The sequence below is a fragment of the Elaeis guineensis genome, chromosome 2, assembly GCF_000442705.2.
Source record: "Elaeis guineensis isolate ETL-2024a chromosome 2, EG11, whole genome shotgun sequence".
NCBI classification, from domain to species: Eukaryota; Viridiplantae; Streptophyta; class Magnoliopsida; order Arecales; family Arecaceae; genus Elaeis; species Elaeis guineensis.
Window position 1 is genome coordinate 122,169,851 of NC_025994.2, and position 23,042 is coordinate 122,192,892.

The window sequence follows — 23,042 nt, forward strand, 5'->3', positions numbered from 1 at the left end:
TTCTCCGTCGGTAGGGAGGGAGGCAGGCACCTTTCTTTGCAGATCCAACTCCGAGAGAAAGTACGCGCCATAAGCCGTGCGGGACACGTGATCGTCCACGTCGTCCACCGAGTGGGTGCGCGTAAGGGCCTCTTTCTTCTTCTCATTTCCCATCTTTGACTTCTAAGGTCGGGTCCTGACTAGTGGTCTCGCCCTTCACCCATTTGCCGCCCACGTCCAGGATTCATCACATGGGAATTGATCGAATCCCAGCCGCTGGAATGGTCCACCTTCGAAATTCACAGCTTGCCACGTGTACTTTCCTAGGATGATATGCGCTCGAAAGGTCCAGGCAATAATTTCTCGCTCGAAAGGTTGGGCAACATGATATCAGGTTACGTGGCACACAGATAGCTGGAATGCCCCTCCCGTGTCAGCTAGTCCCGCCAAACGGCCGCCGCTAGCCTTTTAGGACTCAAGGGCAGTTTCGTCATTACAGCATATTTCTTTTAGGTTTTTTTATAGTTATCGTCCCGTCACAAGAAAGCGAGGAGTCGTCGAGGACGCACATCGAATTACGCCCAGCGAAACTTCCGTCGCCCGCGCGATATCTTTCTCCTCTTCTTCCGGTCCCCACCGTCGATCGAGACCGGAAGGGGTAAAAAAAAAAAAAAATCAAGCATATAAATCAGATTCGATCAAATAGGGAGAGCAAAACCCTAATTATTCTCTATCGCCGCTCTCCACTGGATCGAATTCGGGAGCGTGATGCACTCCAAATCGAAGATTTCGGGGATGCTTCCCAAGAGCTTTAAGGCGGGGAAGTGGTAATCTCGCTCACTCCTCGATGCCCTAGATTGCTTTTTTTTTGGATGTTTTCTGTTGTAAATCCGGAGTTTGGATCTTGTTTTTGTTAATTTTGTGACGGAATTTGGGTGCTTTCGGTTGATTGGGTGGCAGCAAGACGTCGCTGAAGCTTGCGTTGGCTCGAATAAAGCTGTTGAAGAACAAGAGAGAGGTTTTGTTGAAGCAGATGAAGCGGGATTTGGCCCAGCTTCTGGAGTCCGGCCAGGAACAGACCGCTCGAATCCGGGTTCGTTCTGCTCCTTTCAGCTTTCTGCCCCGACTCACCTTTATATTATGGAAGGCTGTTATATTATAGGATCTTGTGCGAGATCCTATCTTTTAGGATCACAATCTTAAATTTGCCGATCGGCCTTTTCATGCGGGCGTTGATATGATTGGGTTCGCATGGACAAAACATCTATGTCAAGTGAATAATTGTTTCTGTCATGATCAGACTAATGATCCGCTGATAGTTGACTTAGGTTAAGATTATTATGGTTCCTTAATTTAGAGTAATCTACAGCGAAGTTTCCTAAATCTAAAAGAGATATTTTGGTGTGTATATGATTTTCCTTTAAATTTGTTATGGTTCTAAAATTTAGATTTTTTTTTTTTTTAAAGCTTATGCGACTTAATTGTAATAGAACAACCATAGGGGATATACGAGCGCCCTATTGACTTAACTTTTGTTGCAGCAAATAAGTGTCAGAGGAAACAAAGGACTTCCTGAGTAACATTGTACGGACTAACTATATTATAGAACAAAATTACTGATTTTGTGCTCCATATAAACACACATCCGAAGTACTTCATGGTGGATCTGAGGGTCCAAAGCAGAACTTATTCCAAACAGGGATACGATAATAGTTTTGCCTTTCTGGTGTCAATGGATGTGAATTCCTTTATATAAGGATATACTTATGGTACTTAAGTCTCATTCAAGTTGGGAACAGAAACTGAGACCAAGCAATCTTGGTTATAAAAGAAATGGCTTTGGAGAGTTTTAGGCTGACGTTTAGATCTGTCAACCCTCCAGTTTTTTGATATAGCACACAACACAACTTCTTTCTCAATTGCATCATTATCCAATGCCACAACAGGAAAATCAAGAGAGCAGTATCAGCATGTCTATGATTTCAAAATTTTCTTCTAGAGAGACATTTTCATTGTTTGTTCTTAATTCAGAATTGCTTTTACTAAAGAAGGAAGAGTAGACTCTGGAGAACAATATAAGATAAATGTTGGCATGGTTTTATAATTACATTCCAGGAAAACTCTGTTCATCATTTGTCCTGTATATTTTTTTTTTCTTGATGCATAATAGTTAGGATTTTACTGGTGCTTAATTAAACTATAACCTGACCGTACAGTAGGATTGGGTTTGCATATGGCCATTCCATATGTTCTGACTTGAAGTTGGCTTTCAGAATCTGATTTTAAGTTGATCCATTCAGATTCATTTATAGATATTATTAATCTGATATCTGGATAATATGAAATCTCATTTCTGTCATATGAATTGTTGAGGGTCTTATTATATTATTAGTCATTTAAATTTCAATTCTGGATTTAAGTGTGTGCTGGAGGAGTCTGTCGGTCATCTTTCAAAAATTGTGCACATGCATAGAATTTCTGTAACTCAAATAATTCATGATTTCCTTTCACTTGGAGACGAGTGAGCGAGTGGCTTATTGCCTGGACTCATCCTTCATTTGACTAAAAAAATAGAAGACATGGAGGATATTCCTACACAGCCTGCTGGGAGGTTTATAAGAACAGGAACCGTAAACTTTTGAGTGTTTTAGTTTTATTTCAACATGGTATATGTTTTTTCTTGATGCAAGTGTGTTGTACTTGGATGGGTGGACCTTGTGATGTTGGAGTCTGCGAGATTTGGTACTGAGATGATAGTATTATATGATTAATTAATAATTGAGTGCAACATTTTGTCTTGCCATGGTGTTGGTCAGTGTTTGTTGTACTATCCTAGACCATCTGATACGGGGCATACCATACCGTATAGGTATATAGTTCCATACCAATACTGTTGTACCAATCTGTACCATGTACTAACACCGTAAAAGGATGATACCGGTACGGATACGGGTACCGACACGACAAACCTTAGCATTGGTTGTACAATACAAATCAGCTATCTTGCGTTAATTTCATTTTAGCTGTTATTATTTGAAAATGTGGGGACAATTCGTTTATGAGTAACTGATAAATGATTCACATTTTACTGCTTAGACCTGGAATTATTTTGATGGCACCTTATACATTTATGTGATTTTTACCTGAAATTGACCATGATGGAGTTACAATATTAGCCATCAAGAACAAATAAAATGGAAATCTAACTATCAGTCTTCTGCAAACTGCCTGTGGATTGACTTTCTTCTTCTTGCCTTTTCAGGTTGAACATGTGATCAGGGAAGAGAAGACAATGTCGGCATATGATCTCATTGAGATATACTGTGAACTTATTGTGGCACGTTTGTCAATAATTGAGTCACAGAAGTATGTAAAACCAGAGATTTTTAATTTTTTTGTTCAATTCATACTCAAAAGTACATTACATCTAGAGCACCCTCAATCTGGTTTGGTGCACTTCATTTCCCTATTATCTAAGCTATGTGTACATAGACATGAGAAATGTTGCATGTGTTAGAGAAATTTAAAGTTTTTAATATATAATTTCACACATATAAGATAATTATATGACTTATCTTTTGATTTTTTTTAATCAGAAAAAACATTTCTTTATTAGGTTCTTCTAATAATTGATGGACTACATGGTGAGAAGAATTTGTTGCATTATTAAAAAGCTATACAGGATCCACCATGACCCATGTGAATCCCCTCTTGTGCAGATAAGCCTGTTCAAAAGAACCACCCATCTTTTCCCACCTTCTACCGGCTGTACTCAAGCCAATTTGCCTTCATAATCTCTCCTTACGGTTTCCTCATTTCATGTCTTTTCTTTCCTGCTAGCTGTTTGACAAACTGCCAAAATAGAGGGCCCTTTTCCACGCAAGTTTTTTTTTGGTTTCTTGGTGTTTTGATGTAATTTTGTGTTTTACTGTCTGCATTGGTTGTAGACGGTGTCTATGAATGAAACTTAAACATCATGCCAAGATGTGCTAGAAGATCTCTATAGATTCCTCTGTGAATGTCATCTCGATGGAAATGTTTAGTTTGTGCTTTTATTGGATCAAGCAGTTTTTGTCATTATATGTTTCTTGATACTAAAAACAGCATACACACACACACACACACACACACATCCACATTTTGTCAGAAAAGATTTTACTCTCCTGTGGTATCCCCATGGGACACAGACTCTCTGTTGAGATTTCAATTTAACTTTTAAATTCCTAATGTAACAGGAGTTGTGCTAATAATTGTGATTGAGCATATTTTAGGGGCTTTGCCTTTTATGTGATATCAATAGAATTTACAGAATCTTTATTATCATATTTAGACATGTATCCACTTGTTTGATGCGGCAAGTTAGAAAAATGCTTGATCATATTTATATCAATCTTCTACATTCTGAAATATGAAACTTTAGAAAAATAATATGATTATGGTGTTTTGTATTATATATAATTGATCATGCTTTTTGTGTTGCATGCGAATTCATTAGAATATTTCAATTTATATCATCATGATGGTGTCACCTTTGACTTGAAAAATTAAGATGTTTGTGACTTTCTGATGTGAGCACTGAAAAATGCCAAGCTAATGAATTAATGATGCTTTCATATACTTCAAAGGTGGCAACAACTATAGATAATGTAATATGATACTGTTAATTTACTAAATATAATTACAATATAGAAGAGCATGAGCATCAGAAATGATTAAGAAGAGATTATTCACATTACCTTAAAAAATGCTTCAGAACATTTAAAGTTTAGTGCTGTTTGACTTGCACAGAGCATTGTTGTCAAAATATGTGTTACTGCTTGGAACACCAAATTTAGCTCAAGGGTATAAGATATATGACATTCTACCAGAGCTTTTACTGCATCCATTCTTAACCAAGCTTCATCAATGGTAGTCCATTTCTAATACCACAGTGGCATTTGTTTGCAAGTCCTGTTGGACTCATGGTTGATAAAGCCAGACTTTCCTCCAATGTTTTGAATCAAGAAAGTCTCCACCAATCTTTATCATCCTTAGTGCAAGAATCTGATAAACGTAGCTTCTGATGTGTATTGATATGGTTGATACATGTCCATACAAATTGTTCAAGCTGGACTTGGGAGTCTAGTTGAAAAGTCAACAAATAGAAAGTTGCAGCTTTCATCTTGATAGAATTATAAGATTATGGAAGCACATGGGCTGCATGAACTTTTGTAACACCCAAATACAAATCATGAACTGCAATTCATGAAGGTCAAAATGTACCTGCCTAAATTTATGTTTAAAAGAAAAAATCTAGTCAGAATTACAAAAGCTGCAACTCATGATGGTATGTGCATATGCTGACTCTGTGCTGCCACAGAATTTGTTCAGTTTCTTCTTACTTGAATTTTCCTCAGGACTTCAACATGCATTGCTTGCTTTTACAGGATTATGCATCTTATATATTTGTCTTATGGATCGATAATACTTTTGGTCAACATTATATGATTGCCATTCTTTGGATAAATTTTGACTATGTTATAGGTAGTTTATCAGACTGCTTGATCTTTTTATAATCTCATTATTATCTTGTTACCAGGATCTGCCCCATAGATCTTAAAGAGGCTATAGCTAGCATTGTTTTTGCATCCCCAAGATGTGCAGACATACCAGAACTTATGGAAATTCGCAAGCATTTTTTAGCAAAATATGGGAAAGAGTTCATTACTGCAGCTCTTGAAGTTCGACCAGAATGTGGTGTTAGCCGTATGGTATGTTTTAAATTTTTGTTTCATGTTTTTTGTGTGTGCTTGTGCTTGTGTTTTGGGAGTGGGTGGGGTAGTGTTGGGGAGAGGGGAGATTGTTCACAATGGTGGTTGGTTATGTTTTCATGGTTGTGAGATAATCAGGTATGTTGAATTTCACCTGCCAGTCATGTTTTTACTTGTTTGTCTTTCACATTGTTGAAATTAGGTGGTTGAGAAATTGTCAGCAAGGGCACCTGATGTTGAGACAAAGGTCAAGACCTTGACTGCAATTGCCCAAGAACATAATGTCAAATGGGATCCAGAAGCATTTCAGGAGCAGATTAAGAAGCCTGATGATGATCTGCTGGTAAGATATAGGCTTTATAAATTTCTTCAGTTGCATGTGTGGCTCTAGATCCCTGCATAAAACTGACAACTAGGTTTCTTGAATCTGTGATTGAGCAGAATGGCCCTACATCTTTTACCAGTGCCAGCAAGATGACAATGCAATCGTCTCGTGTCACAGACCAAGTGAATGTATCAATTAGGGAAATGCCTGAGAATGTTGTGACCAGCAAACCAAACAACTTCAATACATTGTCTCATGAAAGCATCAGCACTTCTAGCAGTTCAGTACCTATTGCTCCTCAATCTACTCCAAAAACTTCAGGTATGAGAAGCATAACCTTCATTTGTGAAGCTCTTATTTTGGTTTCATCACATACTCAAATTACATGCAAGATTTATGACCTTTTATGATTGCTCTCTAACAGAAAATAGATCTGGAGGGGAAGGATTGAAGTTTTCATATTCTAAGGAAGATGATGCTTTAAGTCAGTCAAATTGGAATATGGAATTTAGGGATGCAACTTCTGCTGCCCAGGCAGCTGCAGAATCTGCAGAAAGGGCTAGCATAGCTGCTAGAGCTGCTGCTGAACTTGCAAGCCGCGGCAATGTTTCTAGGCCAAATTCTTCTGGGTCACAAGAATCAACTGTCCAGGGTATCAGAGCTGTGCCTGGCACTTCAAAAGGCTCAAGGCCAGAAGGTGAACACCCTGTTAGGGGGTCTGTCAGGATGGAGGAGAACAAAGGGAAAAGCTTCCAAGGAATGAAATCCGAGATGCATAAACCCCATGTAGTAGAAGCTAGCACTATGAGGGACAGCGAATATGATGGCCATGGAACTGTTGGCAATATATCACTGAGTAGATCTCCATCTCATTCAAGCACCTCTTCAATCAATGATGATGTTTCAGAGTTCAATATTCAAAAAGCTGATTCAGAGGCATACAATTATACTCAAAAATGGTTCTCAGAAGCAGAATATGCGGTGCAGCATCAGAACAATGAGAAAGTCGAGCTTGCTGATCTGGGTTCAGGAAATGTAAATGAAAGCAAATCAGCCCCTTTTCAGCTTTCTAATGCACTTGATGGTTATACCATCTGGGATAATCCTGAGAGGAATACTACAATAGGTGACTATGGCACTGCAGTCTTTGATGACTATGGTTCTGATACTGATGGTCATTCAACACTAGGGAGGGGGGACAGAGGAAACTTGTTGGATTCATTTATTCCGCAACAGTCTTCTAGTTTTTCATCGAATATGGAACCTTGGAGTCCTAGGCAGCAAAAAGGTAAATCCCTGGTTACTGATGCTAGAACACCTTTTGTGACAGAACCCCATGCCACAGAGTATTCGGAAACAATCACTAAAGGTACTCTTCCATCACAGTCTGATAACATACCTCCAGCTTATGATTCGGATGGCCTCAGCTCCGAGGATCATTACGAGATAGACCAGTCCACAAAAGGCTCACCACCGACAGGATCTACACACGAAACAACTTACTTTGAGGGGAAGAAAGGTGTTGAAGGAGCTAAAACAAATTCTCCTTCATCTTACTGTGATATTAATGAGGAAACCCATGAAGCAGAACCAATCTCTTCTAATAGATACAGGAAAAGTTCTGGTTTTAGTGGGCATGGTAACCAGCCATCTCCAAGATATGATAAGAGGAACCCTGATGATTCCATGATAGGGTCAGATATCAGCCTAAGAGAAAAAGAGCCATGGTCTTGGCGATCACCAAGAGTTTCATCAATGGATGAGGTTGAAACTATGGAGAAGATTGGAATGCCCTCATCGCCTCCTGGTATTAAAGATTATGAAATTTCAGATGACAGCTATGAAAGTGGGCAAGGCTTGAACCTGGGAAGGTTGACTGGTGGATTTAAAAACAAAAGTCACCATCGTCCACCTTATGTAAGGACCCCCTTGGTTGGTGCTTCACTCCCATCAAAGCAAGCCTCAGATGATTCTCCTTCCATCATTGAGAAACCTGTTGTCTCTGACGTGGATGATTCCCTTGCTAGCACTGAGGTCGCAGTTCAGAGGCGACACAGGAAAGATTACAAAGTATCAAGCTTAAGGTCCCCAGGAACAAATTTCAATCCAGGTAGTAATGAACAGGAACATTATACTGTCAGAAGTGGACATCGCAAGGATACTTCTTTCACACAACCAGAAGGCCAAGACATTTCCCCCATTACGGAGAAATCGACTGTTTCCCCTGCAGGCAAGACAATGTCAAGTTTTGAAATTCCCAAGCAGGACTCAGGTATGCCAATGAACTACTTTGACTTGGACAATAATGATGAAGAAGATCTTAAGTCACGCTATGCTGTTGGAAAAAGAGGCAATATAGATGCAAAGCTTTCTCGCCGGACGAGAGATATACCATCAGTGGGCAAACAAGGTAGTCTTTCAAGAACTATTAATCGATCTGAAATGACAGCTGTCTCCGATATGGAAGATAAGGCCTCTCCATCAAGTACTTATGCAACTGAGTCTTTTTCCAACAAAAGAACCCATGCCAGAAACTTAGATTGGAAGGAGAGTTCCAAGTCTCTGCAACCAAATTCATCAGCTGAGCAATCTTTGGTGACACCTTTGAAGACTGAATCCTCAACATCCAAGGGAAATCCAGAGTCATCACGTCGTGATTCAACACAATCTCTCGTTCCAGATAATGGTGCAAACTCAAAGACATCAAGTTCAAGCAGGGAATCAAGTTCTCATGGAAGCTCACGTAAAAATGCTTCTCATGTACACCCAAAACTTCCCGACTATGATTCTATTATGGCTCATTTTCAGTCGCTTCGATCAAATCGAGCCTAACTGCTGGTATTACTTCTTTTTTCCTTTTGTTGTGCATTATATGGGGCTTGTGGCAATAAATAGGCGATTTATCTTATAATTTTAAATTCACGGGTATGTTTCTAGTTGCATAGCCAATGTAAGTTTGTATATTTTTTCAGGAATCATTAGTTATCCACTTGTGATTTTAGCAATAAAAAAAATGTTATATGAGGCCAGCTTCTGTAATTTTTCTTGGTTGTATGCTTGGTGTCTGTGATCTTTTCTCACTGCTTGGTAAATATAGTAATTCCGAACCACATTTTGCGAATTCTTTTCATTTGATGATCAAAATCGGTGATGCGTTTCCATTTATAAATTTATGGCCCAATCTTCTCTATTTCTGCTCCTGGATAAAAATGCCTCGCTTTCATCCATGCATCTTACATCTTATATGTGGCATCTTTTCGATTTGCAGCAAAATAACACTGGCACTTTCACTAGGAATGATTCTTGCGGTATTGGCCAGTTTTGGAGGGAAAGAATATTTTTATCAAAAAAAAAAAAAAAATTAAATTGCATTAAATTTTTATGATATGAAAAATCGGTGATCCAATCTGATGAATGATATGCTTTCTCTCCATCGGAAGCGGGGAACGAAGAATTTCTCACTCCAAATAAGTGAAACCTGGCTTGCTATCTGCTAGCAAACTTTTGATGAGTTAGTATATGCATCCTGTGGCACCAAATGCCAAGTCTCTTGTTTTCAGAACAAGTTACGCATAGAAAGCCAAAATCTGGCGACGTGTTGCACCACATCTTTCTTGCATTGACCAGGTAATGGACCTGGAACCTAAATAAACCCGAACGAAGGCACATAGATAGGGTAATATATGGTTGAATATAAAACAGCATTGGAGTTAACCTAAATAAGCGGGAGTAAGGACATACTGACAGAGTAATGTATAGTCAGATCTGTGTGCCCCTTATCCCGTGACTAAAGAGGGGCGTCGAGTTGAGAAGAAGTATAACCACAGGCTTCAACATCACATTAGACCAGTAGCATCCCCTCGTTCGGTGATAAGCAAAAACTTGAATGCAAGTCTCTATGCAACAAATGTCTTTTTCTTGTAATCTAAATAGCTCACTCACAGTCACATTCTTCAACAAATATCAAAATTTGAACCTACTACCACTCGCACTTTCAACGATGGAATAAAATATGACGCAATAGAGCAAGTGCACGAATTCTGCATGGAGAAACATTGAGGGCGATGGATAACAAAAACCAATCTTCTCGCAGTTCTATTCACAGGGCTTTGTCGGAAAGAGGCGAGCGGGTGGAACAGTTCTCAAGCACTGCTTGAGTTGATGCACCAACACTGCGATTGGCTGGGAGTATTCTCGTGTAAAACCATCCATTTTGGTTTCCACCTTCCATCTTCCTTTTTATTGTACGTTGCGGGATGAACCACACAGCTACCGGTCAAAAACTAGCCAAGAGACCCGTCAAGTTTACTGTTCCTCCACCTCTCAGAAAAGACGAAGAGCTTGCCACAAGCAAGGGAATCTTCAACGGGGCAAGCGACTGCCACAGTGTCATCAACAACCAAGCTAGTACTGTAGATTGGCCAGGCCCTGGAACGTGAGAATGGGTTGGGACTTGGAGGTCGGTGCAACCTCGCAGTCCTCCAATCTGCATTAGAAATTTATTTGTCAATCTGCATTAGAAAGAAGAAATCTCATTACAAACAATGACTTTTCTTTTTTAAAAAATGCCGAAGATAGGGCAGCCCATCAAAATGTCCATGCATGCATGGGTGGTATAGATAGCTTAAAGCTAACTAGTATCCTAGTGATGGATTGTTTTTGCCAGAGAAATAAACTTCATAATATCGTATCCATGAAGGAGTATAGCTTGTTACCCAAAAAAAAAAAAAAAAAAAGGCAAAAGCAGTATGGCATGATTTTGTTTTTAAAAAATATGGAAGGGGCTATTCCTCACCCTCTACTCTCTGTAACCCTCCCGTCCAACCCCCATCCAGGCTAGATCGAGCTCACACGATCAGAGCTCAGTACTATGAGAGTTGAAGTGGTCGGCTCTGGCATAAGTCATATCATTTGAACCAAAAAATTAATAGTAAAACACCGTGATGCTCGATGTTGGACCTGAGACCTTTCTTACTCTGCAAGGTGATGCTAACTGGTTGAGCTCCCACCTTGAGCATAGTAAGTTGATGAGGCTGTTAAGATTATAAAAAATTATCATTTAGTCTATAAACTTCATAATCTTATTGCTTATACTCTCTAATTATTTTGTTCTAATATACTTGTTTTTTTCTGTTATCACGGATACTAACATCCTAGCAAAATTATAGTATCGTTTAGGCATAGTGCGAGCTGAAAATTACACTGTATAACATATGATCACTGGTAAAGTATAACAACATTTGATCGCATAATTAAGAGGCATTTGTAAGACAAAACCTGATAACTGCAAATTTACAGGCATTAAAGGAGTTCTCGGTTTTATTATCCTAAAGATTTTCAGAGATAAGAACAAGCATGTTTTTATTGGGTTACATTTTTCTAACTTGTTATCCACTCTGGATTTCTCAAACTTCCTCTCAATGCAATCGACATCGCGTGCTCTTCCAGTAAGACTTCACCTGGATTTACCGTCATATCTCCATGAATACCAATATCGATGAAGGAAAGTTTGAGGGGATCATGGGATGTTGTGGGCACTATCTCCAAAAGGTTATATTATAAGTTTTAAAAAAAATATAATTTAATTTATTATGAAGTCGAACTATAACAAGTCTCACAACTTTTGTGACGGAACATGCATGAAAGTTGCCGCCTTGTAGTTCTTTTAAATTTATCTTTCGTGACTTCTTTTGATACAGCTTCAAATCTTGTATTGGTTTCATATTTTTACTCCATATTTTTATTGTATATATTTTATATTTTTTTGTGAGATATTATTCATTTTGCTCAGGATCTTCATAATATTATTTTTCAAAAAATATCTCATATAAAAAAAATAATTATTTTTATATAAATCAAAATTTTTATTGATACACAATCAACATGAAAGTAATGATGTCTTTTATTTTAAATTATAATAATATATAATTAGTTATGTATGTTTTCAAAAATACGATCGGTATCCATTACCATTCCGGTTTTTAACCTTTTTCACCCTATTTTAGTAGTTGACTGTGACAAGTTTATAACTTATAAGCAGTTACGTAATAAAAAAATAAAAAGCACCTCTTTTTCACCCTATTTTACTTGTGGCTCTCCCCTTTTCCCGCCGGTCCCAAGCGAACCAACTGTGGCGTTTTTACCCGGGGTACGAAGGGCCATGCCCGTGGATGTCATCAACCAAGTCGCAGCCTGGATCCTACTCTCCAGCAACATCTTCTCGCGCGTCTCCCTCTCAGTCCTCCTTATCTGCGCTGCCTACATCGCCTCTTCTTCTCCCCATCCTCACCGGGACGGTGGAGGACTTGAATCACGGTGGTCTGGCTCCAAAATGAGAGTTTTGGTCTGACCAAGAGGAACAAGGGTTTGGGAAGGGAGGCATGGCGAGGATAAAAAGGATTTCTCGTAACTTTCAATCTTTTCTCCGGCGGAGCATGGTTCGTTCGTGGCGTTAGGAGAAAGGAGAGGAGAGCCAGGGTGTTCGTTTGAGAGGGATTTTGTTTAAAGAAAATAAAAAATCCTCTCCGTCAAATTCTTAGATTGTTATGTTAGCCAACTATGCTGCCAGCCGAGAATTAGTGTGAATTTTTCGGTGTGATATTTTGGTGTCACCCTCCCATCACTTGTGACACTCGGGCCTGTTTAGTTGGAGCTAGAATATATCTTTAGTAATTTTTTTGTACGCCACATTTGGTATAAAAAAATATATCCTTTCATCCACATAATCTTCATTTTTCAATATACATTAAATATATATAAATCTATTTTTTAATTAAAATTTTAAATAATAAAAATATTTTTCTCCTTCTGAAAAAATTATGACATTTCGTGGTTATATTATGATATTTTACAGTCAAATTATGATTTTTTTTGCATACATGATGTCATAAAGAATGAACAGATATTTTGATCATTTAAAAAATTTATGAATTTTTAATGATAAAAATATCTTTCTTTCTTTATAATTTGTGAAAGAAAAATTATAACATCATATGTAAAAAGTTATAATTTGGCAATGAAATGTCATAACTACATGATTTCATATATTTTTTCAGAAGAGAAGAAATATTTTTATCATTCAAAATTTTAAATGAAAAAAATAAAAATACAGTCGTTAAATATGCTATTAAATACGTATTGAAAAGCTATAACTACGTGCTTCAATATGATTGGACTGTATACAGTGGATAAAGACTTTCACATGTATTTTATATTAACCCAACAAGAGAGGCGGGAGAGGCAAGATAAAATAAATATTTATTATTTAGATAGTATTTATTTTTTATACCATATTATCAAATAGAAATAATTTAATTTTTTTCTTTTTATTTAAATACCCTCATTTGTATTAATGTGTATCATAAATATATTAATAAAAAATATTTTTTAACATATAATTAATTTAAATATTTTATTAACTCTTAGTAAATTTATTTTAATATTCGAAATACATAATATTTATTATAAGTGAACCATGAATATCCAGCGAAAAGATGATATTATTTAAAAATTTTATTAAAAAATATTATTAAAACGTGATAATATTTTTATATATGATTACCTCTAAATAAATGTAATAATATTTTTTGATAGCAATTTAAAGTTATTTTTCTAATAATCAGATTTTTTTTTTTCCCCCTCTATCCTCAGAAATACCTCACATATACTCCAAGTGCTTGCCAGCTGAGCCAACATATGTTGGCCTAGCTGTGACTTGACCTTGGAAAAAGTGGGAAAAATTCCAAGGCCGTTACCCAAAACGATGGCGTAGACCCCACTCGCGTGGGTCGTGGCCTTGGACCGTAAACATCACTAGCCATCGTGGGCTCATGGCGAGTAAGGTGGGGTAAGTAGTTGGTAACTTCGCGACAGCGACTTCCAACACCGCGAAATTCGTGGCTAGTGCATCGCCCATGATCACCTCCTGGGTCCCTCCTATCGTCACACTCCAAGCCCGCGGGGTTCCCCTAGAGGAACCAAAAGGATATACACGAAGTCGATGCAAAAGCCGAGACTGGACACGCGTCACCTAATGACACGCCTACATACCATTTTCGCGGTCTCACCTCACCATCCGATTCCGAAAACCCTTGCATCGTTGCGTTTTCTTCGTTTCCTCTTCCATCTTATCCATTTCCATCAATTACTAATGCTACCTGCTATCTGTACCAAATGGAAGACCTACAAAATAACCCATCCAGGATGTGACACGTGGAGTCACGACAAACCTGTTGTATCCTCGCATTCTCACCGGGGCCTGAGTTGGGTCCCAGCCAAGTGAAGCAGCTCCACATATATCGTTTATATATCTCAGTAACGCGATCTTAAAGGAGTAAACGTCTTATTATGCTATGAGAATATTTAATATAATGGATCCCACAAGTATCGAACGCCCCGAAGACCGCACGCTTAATCTTTCAAAAAAAAAAAAAAGACCGCACGCTTACGGCCCGGTCGCTGGAGAATGGACACGATGGGACTTGACGTCCCTCGTTCCCCACTTCACCTGGGCCCCACAACTCTCACTGCAGTCCGTTACGTGTAGACCGCGGCTTCCCAATGTGCGAAGACTTGGAGCCGGCAGCAACCAGACAGTCTTGTGCCGTTGGATGCCGGCGTCATCCAGGCTGACGCGTCCATTCAACGTTCTAGATTTTCGGTCCCAATTTAGAGTCAAAATAACGGGTCCGTCCGTACGGCCGCCTAGAATTTTTTTTAAATTCTTGACAGCGTTTTTTTTTTTTTTTTTAAATTTCGAGTCAAGCCGAGCGAAATTTCTTAGAAGGTGGCGATAGTATTAGCTGAGGTGAGCCGTACAGAGAGCAGTCGACGTACGACACGTGTGATGTCAGAGAAGGGTGGAGACTTTGACGGTGGACCGCGGACGTTACGATTTCCGCGCCTCGAGAAGCTGCACAAGTGGACGGCCGGGACGCTTGCCGTTACGAGGACGGACGGCAGAGATTCGTGGGCTGCCACGAATCGCTCGACGCAGAGATTGCTTGGCCTGCACGCAAACTCTACTGTGCTGCCACCGGCTACCTCCCCCTGTCACGCCTATCGTACCGTCGGATCCGGACTCCAGCCAATAAGATCATATTACATTAGACTCGCCTTGATCAAATCTTAAACGTAAACCATGTATTGGACCGTTGTGATATCTTCTGGTAATCGGCTTTCCGCTCCCAAAGCCGAGCCGGCTACGTCGCCCGTGATGCCAAAGAGGACAGAGACTGGGACGAGGTTCGTGTCGCAGAGGTTGCGATCGGCAGCAGTTATGGAACCTCCCACCCAGGCTCAAAATAACAGCCGTGTTTAACATTTCTGGACAGTTCCGGTTATTTGGACATTTGTTCTTTTATTTTTAAAAAATTAAATAATAAATAATAAATATTAGAAAGAGAATTCCAATTTTTGATATTGTGGTAAAAATTCGGAACTGAGCGATGGGAAGGAAGTAAGACAGGGAGAAATGGACATGGCATACATTCCATGCATGAATATATATCTCAAAAGTTTACTGTTATAAGTAGTATCCCATTATTAACATATATTTTTTAATTTGTTTGGGTATCTAAGTGTCTAAAATATAAGTAATCATATCATTTAAAAAAAATTTATCTGTATAAAAGAGAAAACAAAATAATAAATTCAGATATTAATGGAACTATTTATAAATTAAATTATGTGGAGAAGAATAGCTAATTTGTTACAATGATGAAGTGCAATTTATCGGTGACTTTATTATTTCATAATAAATAATTATTATCTAATTAAAGAAGATCTAATGACTAACATTAATTAGCATCTAATGTTAATTGAATGAGCAATGATGCATTAGTTCATGTCAATTATTAGATGTAATTCAATGGAATTAGTATGTATATTGAAAGAATAAAATATTAAAAATAATTTTAGTTGTGAAATTGATGAAAATTATTGTATTTTTTGTCAAAATTTATCTGAAAATATAAAATATTAACTGTTATTTATCATTTTAAGATAAATTAATAGATAAGAAATAGAAAAGCAATGTGTATCAGACAATCATTTGCTCGCTACCACGGTAGTCAACACTGATATCTAAATTGTAAACTGTTGTATTTATTTTAATAAATAGGAAAAAAAAATGTCTCAAGAAAAAGCATGATCTTTTCTTTGTTGCTAACGGCTATACAATACCTGTTATTCAAATAAGTGGCCTCAGCTGACCTAAAAAAATATTAATGGGCGTACCAACTCGTTGTATCATGCCTCTAAGCAACGAGCAACGTGGCATGCAGGACGGAAGCCTGCGACTCGCAGCCACTGCTTGGGACTCCGGGCGCCCGAAAGTCCAATTATTAGTTGGACCTGGTCCAAGGGACCAGCCAAATCCCACGGTGAACAACACGCCACATTACCCCTTGCATTTTACCAATTCCCGAGTGCGCGTTATCCACCGTGCATCTTTTCCGAGATTTGCCGTGGTCCACTTGGACCTGATCCATGCAATAATTCGTCGTCCCCGAACATCGTCAAAAGGGCGTGAGGAAACACAGTCCGTTCGATGCATCTCGAACGGCAGAAGATCGGGCAAGCTATTGTTGTCACAATAAAAACGTAGGGTGTATGGGACCGACACCAATCAATGGCTCCTCCATCTCGGAGATCTCCTTGGGATTTTATCTCCGTAAGCGTGGAGGGAACGCAGGACGACACCCTAATCACAATATACACACACAACCGACATCCCCGCCCGAAGTTACCACAAACTAACGAATAGCCCGGCGCTGTGTGGTAACACCACAGGGGAGGGTTGTAGTAATTAATAAAGCCAAGAAAAACCCGAATAAAACCATCGGGCGGTAGTGGAATTCTCGTGAAGCCAGCTATATATTCCCATATAGTTACTCCGGTACAAACAAGCGATGGAGTGGGATAGAGTGCTTTGAAAAGAGAGGAAGCAAGGGGGGTAGCGTGGCTCTTCTAGCATGCCTGTCTGTCTCGAAGATCACCAATACCGGCACCAACGTTTGAGATTTTGAGAATATATATCTCCTGATCTCCTCTCTCTCTCCTCCTCCTTTGATCTTTTCTTGTGTTCTGGAAATCCGAGAGTTTGTATGCTTTTTTTCTTGCATTGTTAGAGAATAGAAGTATTGGTGGTGCATGTGATGGATGTTTAGATTTCATGGTTGAAATCTGACGAATTGCATTAGTTTTCGAGTCAAAACGGGTTCCGTTTCATGGTTTGAAGGTATACCAAGTTTTCTTTTTCTTTTGAAGATTTTTCGGAGGGTACTTTTTATTGCCGGAAATATCTCGCTTCTGTTGATCTTTCTGAAAGGCCCACTCTTCAATCTCTCAGACACGAAACAAACCCACACTTGTTTGTCTCTTTTTTAGTTTTTTGCTTGGGAAAAGGGTTGCTTTTTTTCTGAAATCAAAGTCCGTTTTCTCGCGACCAGAAAAATCTCAGCTTTCCGATTAAGTTATTGAAGTTCCAAGAATTTGATTCACTGAAAATTCCGGAACAGGGAAAAAAATTTGATCTTGAACGTGAAAGAGTGATAAAAATCCAATTTTTAGGATCGCATCTCCTCAAGGAATCAAGGAGCTTCACCACTAGGAGTGATGCAGGGCTCGCCGGCGGTCCAGGGGGTGGCGAAGCCCCCGTTCCCTGAGCCGGAGCAGCACCTCAAGTGCCCCCGGTGCGAGTCCACCAACACCAAGTTCTGCTACTACAACAACTACAACCTCTCCCAACCTCGCCACTTCTGCAAGGACTGCCGCCGCTACTGGACCAAGGGCGGAGCCCTCCGCAACATCCCCGTCGGCGGCGGCACCCGCAAGAACTCCAAACGCTCCGCCGCCTCCGCCACCGCCGGCGCCACCGCCTCCAAACGCCCCTCCACCTCCTCCCCGCCGCCGCCCCCTTCCTCCAATCATCTCCCCAAACCCGAGCCAGTCTCCGTCCTCTATCCTTCAGCCACCGACCCCGACGATCGCCTGCTCGACATCAGCGGGAGCTTTAGTTCGCTGCTCGCCTCCAGTGGAGGCTTCGGGAACCTTCTCGAGGGCTTCGGCTCCGCCGCCGGCGCGGTGCCGAATTCCGGCGATCTGAACCGTTCCATGGGGGGTGGGATGGATCAGCTGCATAACTCCGGCGATGGCAACGGCAATGAGAACCCTGCGGCTCTGGAGAATTTCTTGGGGGATTCCAGCTGCTGGGGTAATGGCTGGCCCGATCTCCGCATCTATACTCCAGGTTCCGGCTTCCCATGATCAAGAAAAATATAGAATTTTAGAGCAAAGAGAAGGAAAAAAAAAGGACTCTTTTTTCGTTGTTCTGTTTTCATCCTGCTTTCTCTTCTTAGGGTTGTCTTATATCAGTCTGTGGAACTGTTTTTAAGAACCCTGCCATATGTATGTGTTAGTTATAGAGGTAATGAGGTGCAGATAGTGAGATGGATATATACTGATTTGGGCTTGAATAATTTTCTGGATTTCTTGTGGGCTTAAGCTTGTCTTTGCATGATTGAAATATGATGAGCTTATTAGTTTTATTAGAGTTCTTGTGTGCAACATTTTCCTCTGGTCACTTTTTGATCTGATGGAGGAGAATGTGGTTGATTATTGGGCTTGGTGATTGAGTGGGATTAATGTCAGCATGTTGATGTTGAAATGTTAATGTTTTTTTTTTTTCCTTTTTTTTTGGAATAGATAAAAATGGGATGCATGACTTTGTTTTTTTTTTTTTTGGGGTTATGATGACTTAAGTTTGCTAGTTCTATTAGGGCTCCTTTGTGCTACGTTCTGTAAGAGGTGATCTCCTTCTTATCGTGTAGCTTCATTACTGCATTTGGGGTTCGGAAATCGTCTTCTTTATTTCAAAAAGAAAAGAAAGGTCCCCTGATTCTTCCTTATCAATCTTTTGGAGGAGAATGTAGATGGTTCTTCGACTTGACAAATTAATAGGTGCTAGTGTAAGCATGTGGAAACTTAGAAGGATATTGGTTCCATTAATTTAAAGACAAGTTGGGATTATTAATAAATAAGATGCATGATGTTGTTATTAGGATTATCGTTTGGAGTTCTTTTGAGCCACATTATTCTTAGGAGGTGGTCTTTGCATTTTAAAATAACTTTGCCAGTCACTGGGGTTTTTGCCTGGTTTTGGGTTTTTTCCCCTTCATCTGCCTTCATACTTTGGAAGAGAATGTGGGTGGATGTTGGGATTTGATAATTGAATGGTATTGATGTAAGCATGTGGAATGTTAGAAGGCCATAGGTTCCATGATTCTATCGATGGCAAGTTGTTGGGAGTGGTGATATTAGTGGGATGCAGCATAAATTCCATCTTCTCATTCCTGCTTAATTTAATTAATATTCTCTTTGTGTGCTCAGTATTATATTATGTAAATGGACACAGGTTCTCAAGTTATCTTGGTCTTAGCGTATTTTTAGTTGGATAATATTCTTTGTAGTGGTCAAAGTGGATGGGATTATGGACAGTGGATGCAATAGACATTCCACCTTGCATTCCCTCATTTTAGTATTTTATGATGGTTCTGGCCTATGTACACTGTACCATAATTAAATATCATACTTCCTTCCACTTTGCGTGTCTCTCTCATATTCCATGCATTGGTTGAGTGGCCTCCTTGTGCTGCTTAATGAACCTCTAATTGGTGATCTCTGTGGATGTAGAATGAAATTATCTTACATCCTGTTGAAGCAAAAGTAAAGCGATTTCATTCTAGGTCCACTATGAGTTTGATCCACCAAATAATTTCTTCTGAGATTGCTGTGGGGTCTCCTGTCCTTCGCTTGTGTCAGAGGCAATGTGGCATGTAGGCCATTAACCACTGACCAAGGACGGTATTGTAACACCTAGATCAGGTAATGTTTAAACGCTGGCCAACTGGTTCTTGGTGGGTTTGTCTCTGATGTCATCTTACCTTACGAAAAGTTTTCGGTAGACTCGGGACTAGGAGCATTACCGAGGGGTCCCTTGGAAGAAAGGAAGCAAGAATATATTTTTTCTTTATTATCTGATCACTAGCAGCACAGATTTGATGTGATAGGATAATCTTTTGAACTGTTGGGAATACGATGTATGCTAAGTTGATGGATGCTTAATATGTGTAAGCCGCCAAGCTCACAACTTTTAGCGGAATGGTCCAAAGAGAAACGAGGTATTCTTGTTTAATCACATGAAAAGGACCGGCTTTAGCAAAGGGAACAATTGTTTAGGAAAAAACGTTGGCTTCTGATGATACCAAAAGGTGTCTAAAGCTTTTACCCAAAAAAAAAAGGGTGTCTAAAGCTATTTTATGCTTAGGGCCCTTCTCTGTTTTATTTGTATTTAAGCTTAACAAAAAAGAACCGTAACACTTAATAATTATTCCTGCCAAGCTTGTCAATTTGTTGGAATAGAAATTTTAGAACATGTCCAGGTTAATTATGTTGGATGGGGTTCCTTTTGGTCTCGGATCTCTTTTTCAGTTGGGAAAGTACCCTTATCACATTTTTATTTTTGCTTATTCTTAGAAAATAGTAAAAAAAATCCTCCCGTTTCAGGCGCCTTGAAGGATGTAGTAACGGATTTAAAACGCCATGCTCCCTCCTGTTTTTTACTAAAAGAATAGTAAAAAGTCTTCTCGTTGCAGGTAGTTTGAACGATTGTAGTAACGGATTTAAATTTTAAAATGCCATGCTTTCTTCGGAGTCAAAATCTTTAATCTTCAAGTCTTTGCTTAAATGGTAAAAATAGAACGACGTGATAGACGTTGGAAAAATAATAAATACCGTCCTGTCATTTTTTTTTTTTTTGGGTAAGGTCCTGTCAATTTTTTTTAAAGAAAAAACTACTGCAGCAGGTGAAGAAAGTTATATAGGGGGCAATCGTAGCCATTTTCCCAACGTCCAAAATTTGTGTTTGTGGGAATAGAAAGGAACGTTACAGCGCCGAAGGTATGCGGGTTAGGTGAGGTGAACTAGCGCCGCGTCGCTCGATGCACGTTTTGTGGACAAGAAGCGAGAGCCGGCGGTTCAATGTATCGGACTGGGTTGGCGTCTCCTGGCTCGTTGCCACGTGTCTGAGACCAGGTTATGAATGGGATGGCCCCGAGATTGGCACGTCAATCGACGTGCTTTGGATTTAGGTGGTTTGTCCTGTTCGAGACCGGGAAAGCACCAAGCTCTCTCTGGGATATCGACCACCAGGTTTTGTCATGTGTGACATACGACGAGAGAATAGGATCAGTCTATGTGCAATTTGTTAACAGGTGATCAGAATTGGTGTTGGTGTCCACAGAGTTGGATGGATAAGGTAAGTATTGATGATATTTTAAATTTGATGGATAATTATAGATATCTTGTTAAATTATTTCTCACATGTGTGATAGGTGCCGAGGAGGAAAAATTTGCTTTTAGTAATGATTATATTTTTCGTTGCATTAGATTCATAATTGAAATCAAAATTTAAATTAGAATGTAGTATTTTTATTTCTTTCTACAGTCAACATGAAAATAGAATTCCTTCCAACTAAATAATTATAATGAGAGTTACTTATTTCTATTTTCATTCTAAAGTTTAATTTTTTTTAAACAAATATGTTCTTCAAAAATTTGATTTTTTCCTTCTCCTGATCGCTTACGAAGAAACTGTTTCATGTTTCCAACCCGTGACATCCCATTCATAATGTAAAAGTCTCGGTCAAGGCCTCCAGGATAAATTCAATGACGAGGGACCACAGGCCCAACGTTTATTCCTTCAGCACAATGAGATACAAAGGACAGGGAGTTGAATGTAAGGCTCACAGTTTCAATCTCCAGGTTGGAAGATCTGATGAATGGTCTTCCATCCTCAAAGACATTTGTTCTATGGATGGAGAGAAGATTAAGCATGGTGACAGAAATCTGGAAAATTCTGCATCCTGATCTATGTGCCTACATCATCTCAAGGGTATCGATCCGGTGAAGGGAAGGTTTTCTTTCATGCTGGCATTATAGTCTATATCCAAAGGGGCAACATAGATTTAAATAGCATTGGCTTTGAAGCACCGAAAGATGGTAACTTGAATGTGATTGCGATCAGACAAAAAAAAAAAAAAAAATGATGTGGTCATGATTTGATATGATCCATGGCCCACGAGCGTGTTCGATGCCATCGTTCTTTAACTAACCATGATGGTAGTTAGCCTGGCATCATCATGGTCCTTCCTTGCCTTGTCCTTCATAGCTCTGCTGACTGGGCTCTCAAACTCACCAACTCTTCTCCGAAAGGAGGGGCGAAGCATCAGCAAAGACTCAAGTATCTCGAAACTGGAAAAGCTAGTTATGGTGCTCGTTGAATCATCTAATTATCCTAAATTACTACGTTATGAAAAACAGGTCTTGGAAAATATACTGTATGAATCATTGTTGGAGATCTTTCTGGGTAGATTCAAATTTATTAAACTAATTTAGTAAAAATATATCGACACAAATCAGAAAATAAAATATATAAAAAATTTAAAGAAATATCCTACAAAACAATTTAGAAAGTTGTTTCTATATACAGACATTCAAAGCATATATCAGAAAGTATGTGATCTCTACGCTGCATGCATTTTTCTGTAATCAACCTAACATGTTTCATGAGAACTACAGTAAAAGGTTTTTATATGTCTTTTTTGTATAATCTCATTTCGATCAATATGTACCCAAGGTGATGTGGGTTTAGGGATCTAATAAAAGTTCAATCTAATAACAAATTTCTTTCATGTTATTTTAGGATGTACATGAAAAAATGGTAACTTGTTCTCAAGTTAGGAAAAGAAATTCTTAAAGATCATTGATAAATTGAGATTTTCTTTAAGTTTTAATCATTATCAATTTTTTTTTTTTTACCTTTTTCGATTGAAAAAAAATAATTCATACTAGTCTGATATAAATATATCTAAGAAGATCGAAAAATAAAATATCTCTAACAGCAAGAGACGACAACTATCTCGGTCCAA

At 39.0% G+C, this 23,042-nt stretch overlaps 2 protein-coding genes across 2 annotated transcripts; both read left to right on the forward strand.

Moving 5' to 3' along the window:
• The first annotated feature begins 611 nt into the window (after nt 1-611).
• LOC105038113 (uncharacterized) lies at nt 612-9,093 on the forward strand. The gene is made up of 7 exons (XM_010913809.4): nt 612-806; nt 940-1,072; nt 3,242-3,345; nt 5,558-5,729; nt 5,932-6,072; nt 6,171-6,375; nt 6,479-9,093. Exons 1-7 carry the CDS (start codon nt 748-750, stop codon nt 8,884-8,886), a joined length of 3,222 nt encoding a protein of 1,073 aa, XP_010912111.1. The 5' UTR covers nt 612-747; the 3' UTR covers nt 8,887-9,093.
• Nucleotides 9,094-16,909: 7,816 nt separating this feature from the next.
• LOC105038106 (dof zinc finger protein DOF3.1) lies at nt 16,910-18,605 on the forward strand. Its single transcript, XM_010913799.4, has one exon. It carries the CDS (start codon nt 17,671-17,673, stop codon nt 18,319-18,321), a length of 651 nt encoding a protein of 216 aa, XP_010912101.1. The 5' UTR covers nt 16,910-17,670; the 3' UTR covers nt 18,322-18,605.
• The last annotated feature ends 4,437 nt before the right edge of the window (nt 18,606-23,042 follow it).